The sequence below is a fragment of the Diadema antillarum genome, unplaced genomic scaffold (assembly GCF_040938485.1).
Source record: "Diadema antillarum isolate AM-2024a unplaced genomic scaffold, OU_Dant_1.0 seq00000182_RagTag, whole genome shotgun sequence".
NCBI lineage: Eukaryota > Metazoa > Echinodermata > Echinoidea > Diadematoida > Diadematidae > Diadema > Diadema antillarum.
In genome coordinates, this window is record NW_027271249.1 from 1,775,561 (window position 1) to 1,785,438 (window position 9,878).

Consider the following 9,878-nt stretch of genomic DNA (forward strand, 5'->3'; position numbering starts at 1 on the left):
AGTCATTGTTTTATCTTGACTTTCAGCAATCAATAATTTTTATTTTTATCAGATAAATTATACAGTCAATTCTAATCACAATTGTTATCAAGTGTTGGTATAGCTTTTGCTGATCAAAAATACATATCATTGAATAACCAAGCAGGTATCTGATTTTATGTAAAGGCTTTGCAATGATGAAACTCGATGACCACATAGTGTACTCAACTTTTCATTGTACTTATTGCTCCCATCTTGTTTGATTTCAGAAGAATCATTTTCACAAGAAATGAAGCAAATTCATTGAAAATGGTGCTCGAACTCACAGAGCAATGCAACCCCCCTTTTCTTTCACTGTATGTAGCAAACACTGCTCTTGAATAACACAATTTATGATAATAATAAAAAACAGTTTGTATCAGTGCAAAGAATGTGGAAGATATGTTGTAAGTGGTCAAATACCGAAGGCTTCCATGCCACATACAATGTAGGCAACTCGCATGAAATTAAAATATGCAAAAGCCAGTCCACAACATATCACTTTGTCCTAGATTTGTTCCTGTCATACATTTAATACCGCTCAATTCTAATCCCTTAGAATGATGAAAGTTCTTTCTCTCAATTTCATGTATAAAATGCCAACTTTCAGTCACAGCATTTGGTAGCCCTAGTAAGCAAATGTCACATTTCAGCTTAAACTTCAAGTGAATCTGAAAGCAAAATAAAAAAAAACATCTGCCAGCAGATAATGGTAATTATTATCTATTGAATAATATTTGAATGCCTGCAATGTATACCTGGCATCTTCCAGCTATTATGGAGATAAAAGGTCCACTTTATCAGGTTATACTAACACTGAAAGCAAGCATGGCGTTTTGCACGTAGTCAGTTATGGAATTTTGTTGACTCTGTAATGAATCAGGATGTACTGAAAGCCAAATGTACATTGAGAGCATCAAATTGATTTGTTAATGAATCTCTTCCCAGAAAAAACCAAAACATCTGATCTCTTTCATTTGCACCCTTTGTTGTGCACCCTTTGTTGTGCATCTTGTGTTTGTACTGGGTGCAGAATTATTGAAAGCCTTGTAATTCCTCTCTGTACAGCTGTACAGAGGCTGTATATCCATCTTTTAATAAATCAATTCTTAAATTGACATTTCATTGATGAAGATTAAAGATCTTGTTTCTGGGGGGGGGGGGGGTATAATTCTTACAAATTTAATAAGTTTCCACCATGACCATATAAATTGTTCTTGAACATAGCATACAGAGTGAACTACATACAGAGCTGTCAATTTGATCCAAGGACAGGAAATTCTGGCTCAAATCTACTATTGGACTCTAATGGGTTAAAGAAAATATGTGTTTGAATCAAAGATCAAACATGACATTGCTTAAAATATGTCAAAACTTTGACACTTACACATACTACTGATATTCATCATCATCCATTAGGATGATTATCATTTATATGATCATTTTTGCAATTCTCTTCATACACAACCACATAATGCTTTTCAGAATTAGCTACCTATTCTGGATAATGTAACTCTAATACAAACTTTAAACTGTAACATTGTTATGATTTTGGAAGTCCAGTATTATGATTAGGAATGTGAAATGGGAGTTGCTGTTATCACTCAACCTTTACAAAGCAAAAATCTCACAATATTGTTCTTGAAAAAAATCTGTTTACATGATGTAGACAAAGGCTGTACTGGGTCATTGAGCATGAAAGCATGCAGACCAAAGAAGTCAATGAAAGATCACAGTCTGCAGATCACATCACATGAGTGTGTTTGTTTTAAAGTGAAAACTAAGTTTCGGTAAGTGCTTGAGAACCCGTCTAGCACCATTTCATTTTTACTTGCAATATATCGAAAGAGTCCACTAAGAAACTTACCTGGCTGACGCGGTTTGCCGGAATGATGAATCGGTTTGGAGTATTTTGAGAAAAATAATAATAGTAGGAAAACCGACTTTTATTCCTGAAGGCTCCAGACTAACTCGGTCTCGGGAAAAATTCGACCCTACTCCAGACAATTCACACGCAGTAAGTGATCGCCACATTCTACTGGCCACTGCATAATACCAAATGAGGCCTAACTGAATGGACAGGAAAGTGCGTGCTAACGTATTAAAATCCTGTACAAAACAAAACAAAAATGACAGCGCGCGGTCCTCAGTTGCTGAGACGCGCGGTCTTTGGAGTTTTTGTTGTTGTTTATCAAGCGCCTTTGATTGTTTTAGAGGCGCTTGATCGGCGCACACTAATTTTGCATGCGCGCAAAAGAGGTTTTTGATGCGCGCGTTGTAACAACTCGGACCATTACTGCGAGTAGCCAGAACACGAAGCGCTAGTTTATACAGGCAGCTCCCATAGGACAACACTGTACAATCAGAGGGACAACCATTACAACTCATCCCGCCGTCCAAAGCGAAGCCGAGTTATCCTCGAGTCCGAGTTTAGCCTGACCCCGTTCAGGTAAGTACTGAGACTGAACCTTTTTGCTTAATATTTCGCATTTTCGTCGTTACCCATCGAATATCTTGTAATAACATCGTTATCCTGCACATTTCCTAAGCATACGTTCACATTTGGGAGCGAAATTTGACAACTTTTGCAGGCGTACCAAAACTTTGTTTGGGCTTTAATAAAGTGTGTGCATGCATGCATGTCAATAAAGAAGTTGTAAACTAAACAATTCAAGGGAGCAGAACCACACGTAGAACAATTAATAATCCCTGTCAAGAGACTTTAATATAGTATGTCATGGGATAGCTTGCAAGAAATGAATCTCTGACATGACCTTGTGTTTAAAATCCTTCCAGGAAAACCATCTACGTGTACCAGTATTTGAAAATCGAGAGCAACACAATTTCTTTTAAAGTATTCCCTTACTTTTAATACACTGGTCTGTGCATCCCATGAATTGATGTGTGGGTCATATGGTGTGTGGGGGTGGGGTAGGGGAAGAGGAGTCCCTCAGTTTGTTTATCATGGACCTAGAGTTGTGTACAATGTAGGTCCATGGTTACAAATTGTATGTGCACCAATGTCCATACTATGCATCCTCATTTATGCAATGTATTATCTCCAATAAACATGTTATTTCACTTTCCACATTTCAAAACTTCACAACAAAGTGACTCAGACTGAAATAATAAAGCTAGACTAAAATGAAAAGCATGTCAAGAAGGGGATAGGTGGTAGAAAAGGTGAGTAAAGTGATCTAGCAGCAAATACAGAAAGGTAAAAGACTACTTTTACCAAAGCCATTTTTCCTTTTCTACACCAGATCCATAATCCATCCACACATGTTGCAATACAGTGTAGGGTGCTAACGAGAATATTATATATCTTTGTGGGCGTATAAACATCAAACAGCTTGGGATGATCCTACTCAACAACAACAAAATTAGTAAAACTGTGCCAAGAATTGTCTAATAGGATTATTGTGATCACTGCTATATGACAGCTTGTCCTCTAGTGACAAAAACAAAACAAAACAAAACAAAACAAAACACAAAACACAAATAAACAGAATGTTGTAGTCTTCCAGACACCACACTGGAGATAAAACTATGCATTCTCTCTCCACAAAATTGTGCTTCTTTCTTAATACTTTGCATTGACATCCCATGACAGTTTATGACTATAAGTACCTATCCTTTAATGGGAGACAGAGCAGAGAGAACAATACATAATTATCTAGATGGACATTTTTATCTAGATAGTCAGGCATAGATAGCGATTGATATCGGAATTATGTGGAGAGAAGGAGAAAGAGGAAAACACAATGCTGAACACCCGTTTTGCTGATCAAGATGTCCATGAGTGCAGCGCATGATCAGATGCACTACTCTTAAGTTTGTGATTGGCCAGAAACATAGAGGGTGGGAGTTACAGTATAGGATCGGACACTTGTTTGTTGGTGAAGAAGAAATAAAAGAAAGGAATTCAAGTCAGCTGCTGAACCTTGGGTTCATTTCTGCGCCATGGTAAACAGAGAGAGGTCAGTCGAGGTCGTGAATATGATGTAGCCCATACCAAATTTTAATCACATAACAATGGAATAGCCGAGGAAGAATATCAGAGGCATTTACATGTATTGATCATGTGTCACTCAGCCACCCCCCCCCCCCCCAATCATGTGACTTTTATATAGTATGGTCATGAAATGTATGCATTGTAACACATCATTATCATATAGTTCATACAATATTAAAGGGAAGACTTTCTATACTGGACATTGATCAGTTTTTCTATCCAAACAAGAGTACAGAGCTGTGTGAACTGCTTTAACCCCACAAGAGGTCACTGCAAGTGCACCATTTAAACTTAAGATATTTACCTGCGTGGTAAGTTCTTCATTATGTTTGTTATTCTTGAGGTGACTTTGAGTCAAACAATGACAAAGCACAAAGCAAAGAGCTCACTCCAGACAAGTTTCTTATCTTGAAATACACTGAACTCATAACAGCGTTTGTCAAGAAACAGTAAAAGAAATGGCATCCAAAAAAAAAAAAAAAAAATCCAGTTAACTGGCTTGGAATCATTGAAAAAAAGAAGAAGAAGAAAGTACAAAGATAATACGACTCATTACATTGTCTGGTTCAGACCTTCCATTGAGTGTACTTCAAGTGAAAGAATTTCAACAAAAACAGGGAACAATTTTCCTTCTCGAAATTAAATAGCATTTTTTGTTGATGGACATACATTTTCAACAAAATGGTACACATGTCTATGTAATGAAACTGCTATGCAAATGACATTTTGTATAGCAGTCATAACAAAATGCATAGCTAATTGCTATGCAATACCAGGAAAATTATTCCCTGAAAAATGAAATAATTTTCCTGGAAAGTCTTGAATGAGAGCCTAACTCAATGCATTTTTTTTTTTTTTTTAATGGGAGGATGATAATGAATCTTTGAAACGCTAACTGTGGAATTCATGTGTCGAGTTATTTTTATATTCATGCAACTGATTGAAAAATTGCCCTTCGTCATCATCTAAACAAGGAAAAGTAGAAATTACGCGGTGCGTAATATATGTCCCCGCCGGAAGTAGCATTTTGTAGCAAAATGTGCAATATAGGTAAAAAATCAAGGTCAAAGGTCAAAGAAGTCAAAGGTCAAAATTCTGTGTAGAAGTTTTGAAGCCCTCACCTAGTGCCATCACATAAAGCAAACGGAATCGAAATCGGGTTAGAAATGGCGAAGGAGTAGCATTTTGTAGCAAAATGTACAATATAGGTCAAAAATCAAGGTCAAAGGTCAAAGAAGGCAAAGGTCAAAATTCTGTGTAGAAGTTTTGAAGCCCTCACCTAGTGCCATCACATAAAGCAAACGGAATCGAAATCGGGTTAGAAATGGCGAAGGAGTAGCATTTTGTAGCAAAATGTACAATATAGGTCAAAAATCAAGGTCAAAGGTCAAAGAAGGCAAAGGTCAAAATTCTGTGTAGAAGTTTTGAAGCCCTCACCTAGTGCCATCACATAAAGCAAACGGAATCGAAATCGGGATAGAAATGGCGAAGGAGTAGCATTTTGTAGCAAAATGTACAATATAGGTCAAAAATCAAGGTCAAAGGTCAAAGAAGGCAAAGGTCAAAATTCTGTGTAGAAGTTTTGAAGCCCTCACCTAGTGCCATCACATAAAGCAAACGGAATCGAAATCGGGTAAGAAATGGCGAAGGAGTAGCATTTTGTAGCAAAATGTACAATATAGGTCAAAAATCAAGGTCAAAGGTCAAAGAAGTCAAAGGTCAAAATTCTGTGTAGAAGTTTTGAAGCCCTCACCTAGTGCCATCATATAAAGCAAACGGAATTGAAATCGGGTTAGAAATGGCGAAGGAGTAGCATTTTGTAGCAAAATGTACAATATAGGTCAAAGGTCAAGGTCAAAGGTCACGACTGAAATTCTGTGTAGAAGTTTCAAAGCTCCCATGTAGTGCTATCATATAAAGCAAACAGAATCAAAATTGGCTTATAAATGACAGAGAAGTAGCAAATTGAAGATTTTGATCACACACGGACGCACACACGGACACACGGACGGACACACGGACGGACACACGGACGGACACACGGACGGACACACACACGTACGGAGCCCGTTTCATAGTCCCCTGTTCGAACTCGTTCGGCGGGGACAATAAACACCAATTATTCATTTTTTTTACATTGAATAATCAGCGTTTATCTATATCAATGAAGGGCAATTTGTCAATCAGTTGCAACAAAAACAGCTCAATTTAAGAACCATCAAACAAAAACAGCTCAATTTAAAAATCATCAAATTTGAATTCAAAGGAGGACTCGCTGCCATATATTACAGGATTTAATAGAACCGTCATTGGGTTGAAGCTCCGTAGTCTAGTTGATATGATGCCTGTCTGGCAATCAGGAGGTTGTCAGTTTGAATTCCACCCGAGTATGTGTGCCTACAATTTTTATCATGGATGTTATTAAAAATGCTGAATAATCAGTGTTTATTTTCATCGATATGGCAATTTGTCAATCAGTTTCATTATGTCAGGGTTCTACAAATCCCCATGCCCACATCCCTGGGCAACTAAAACTCATAGCTTGTCGAGTACATAATAGATGGATGGGTATTTACCTGTCAAAGTGCTTGATCAGAACACTTGTCCAATAAATGCCCACTTGGGCAAGCATTCTTTGTGTAGATATTTGTTGTAATGCCTTGATATAGTACACAATCCTCTGAAATTGGAAATACGTCAAAGTTTGGTCAAAATGTTCAATCCCTGATGGAATGAGAAAAGGATTTTGAGTAATCCCATTCCAGCTACACTCAGCATGTATTTGATCACCTGCAGCATAATATCAAAGCTACAGTCTGTAGGTAGTCTCCACAGACCCCTTTCTCACCTGTCCAAATGTCTACAAAGTCTTGCCACGAGTTACAAGTACCAAGGCTATAAAATTATAAAATGCAAAGATTTGGAGAACATCACAAACCTATGTAAATCAAATGTCCAGGTAGGATTGCGTTTTGTTTTGTTTACAACAGTTTTGGAAGTTTTTTTTTTTTTTTCTATTAAAGTCAGGACATAGAGAGAAGGGACCTTCCGACAGAATAAGGGAGAATCAGCCAACTTCCTTAAGTATCAGGCCCTGCCTGCATGTAAAACATGTTGATCAACCAATGCTGGGCTTGGAATTATCATTCAAGCGAGAGCTTTGAGAAGCCGCCTCCAACTATCCCAACACTGACACTGATACTTTAAGATGTTTCGCATTACCTTGTGTGACTGCCTGCCCTCGATGTTCACGATGAATCCAACGCCGCAGGCATCTTTCTCGTTGTCTGGGTTGTACAGCCCCTGGGGAGGGGGCAACCCAGTCTGCACGTCCAACTCGGGAAGGCTTGAAGGCATGCTGAGGGCACTCCTGCAAAACAGGAGGTAGAGGGGATTAGCTAGTATTTCACAAGATAAAAGGCAAGAGTTCCATATGCGCTGTACATTTGTATGTACCGGTACCCCTCGCTATGCGTTATTAAAGGACAAGTTCACCTTCATTAACATAAGGATTGAGAAAATGTAGCAATATTTTAGAACACATCATTGAAAGTTTGAGGAAAATCCGACAATCCGTTCAAAAGTTATGAATTTTTGAAGTTTTTGTGCAGTAGCCGCTGGATGAGAAGACTACTGCAGTGTACGATGTCACATGCGTACAACAATATAAGAAAAATATAAAGAGAATTCCACAAAATTTCATCTTTTGAAAAAAGTACACATTCCCTTGACTCGTTACCGACATATGTCATGGGTAATATTATTCCCCCTACCTTTAGAAAGAGGCAAGTCAAATGCTCTTTTATTATGCGAAAAAAATGAAAATATGTTGAATTTTCTTTACATTTTCTTTATACTGTTGTACTCATATGACATCACAAGCTGTAGTAGTCTCCTTGTCCAGCAGTTCCAACACAAAAATTTTAAAAATTCATAACTTTTGCATCGATTGTCCAATTTTCCTCAAACTTTCACTGATGTGTTCTACTAATAATGCTGCATTTTCTCAATCCTTATGTTTATGAAGGTGAACTTGTCCTTTAAGTAACATGATTAATTTCCAGGTGGCTATGGGATTAGGATTGGGTTTGCTCAGTTTAGGAATACAAATTGTAGGGTTAGGGTTAGAGTTAGGGTTAACATTGATCTCTGTGTCTTTGGGTGCATTCAACGCTCTCCTATAAATGCGAACCGCACCCGTGCCAGAGGAGCACTCGAACGCTCCTAAAATGTACCGTACTGTCCTGTACCGAGCCAAAAGTGGACCACCCGCTTCCCGATGTGTTCCAAAACCATACCAAAAGCGTTCCAAAAGTTCGCTGTAGGGCATGCGCGTATCATGCACATACATCACAATGCAAAGACATCATTCTCTTTGTTCGGGACAGCTGTGAGTAGTTCAAGTGCCAGGTGGATGACATTCTTGCTACGTGTGACCTTTTCTAAAAAAAATTCATGAGGTAAGCTTTAACTCAACAGAGCACTCGAACGCTCAAAAACTGGCATGATATGGTACGCTTTACAATGTAGTTCAGTTCGCTTTGGTTCGCTTTAGAAGTTCAGAACGCTCGAACTTTACCCCTAGGGTACATGCAGACACACACACTTTTAAATCTCCCCTCCCTCCCCCCCCCCCAAAAAAAAAAAAAAAAAACAGCAAACAAACAGAAACAAAAACAAACACACCATGCATGCACCCTTTACTCTTTTGTTATTTAAAACAAAAGAAATAATAAGAAATTTTGCAAAGGCACCCCCTCCCCTTGCCTTGGCTTTACACAATTCATGGATCTGGATCTGCCCCTGCATACATGCAAACCTTGGTATTGCCCTTGTGCTCACCCTCCTCCCCCACCCTGCACCCGCCTCAAATCATGTTGTAGGCCTAGATCCAACGTGTTAGTGTCAATAGAAAAACAAACAAACAAACAAACAAAATCCACATCCAGTTCCTGAGCTGACCCCGAGGTGTTTACTACTACCTGAATTGACATTGAATCCTCTTCTTCTTGAATCACGGGGTTTCACGTTTGTCGTTAGAATCTTATAGAGTAGTTTATGTTATTGTTAATAGACACTTGCTACACAGCTCAGGTTACACAGCCCTGTCGCTGTATTTTCACCATAAACACAAGTCGAAATGCTGACAATATTACTTTATTAGTGATAGGCTAGCTACAAAGTACTTGCAACCATTTTCCACCTCCCTGCTCACACTACCACCAGTACAGAAACTCTAGAACTACCACACTTTCTCTTCTCAACATTGAGAGTGAGTAGACCTAGACTCTATAGCCCATCGATCGTTTGGCATCGATTTGGTCATTTTGGACGATGATAATAATGCATGGTCAAAAGCGAGATTCTTCTTCAGGAGACGAGTTTCACCCGGGATGTTGCACTGATGAGACTCACCTTTTTGTTTTAGCTTGGAATACGGCCCGTGAGGCCTTGATGGACAACTGGACAGATTCAAGAAAGACTCAGACTCAAGTAAAAAAGATGGCAGGCATATGGCGGTGAGAATTTACTCTCCAATCACTGCTGGCAAAACCGGTGATGATGATGATGATGAAGATGATAACACGTAGCACGTACAGCAAAAGTACACATGCACATCAGTGGCCGACGAAACCGACTTGTCGGCAACTTGGCGATCTTCGATCGTCGGCGAGCGAATTCACACGAGGCACAACAACTACGACAAGGATCGAGCGTGAATCATGGACGGACGGACAGCTACAGACTAGCTAGCTAGCTGTCTACAGAGCTCGCTCGCGCGCTGACGATGCGTAAATCACACACACACACACACACACACACGTACTGGGATGAAAGGCTCGCT

At 39.0% G+C, this 9,878-nt stretch overlaps 1 protein-coding gene across 1 annotated transcript in view; it reads right to left on the bottom strand.

Moving 5' to 3' along the window:
• LOC139728491 (uncharacterized) overlaps positions 1–9,661 on the bottom strand; it is a 60,032-nt gene extending 50,371 nt beyond the window's left edge. Inside the window, exons 1-2 of the mRNA XM_071639429.1 lie at positions 9,449–9,661; positions 7,256–7,403 (exon numbers count right to left, since the gene is read on the bottom strand). Of these exons, the coding sequence (XP_071495530.1) occupies positions 7,256–7,390 (135 nt within the window). The 5' untranslated portion in view covers positions 7,391–7,403; positions 9,449–9,661. The remainder of the gene's footprint in view (positions 1–7,255; positions 7,404–9,448) is intronic.
• Positions 9,662–9,878: the final 217 nt, after the last annotated feature.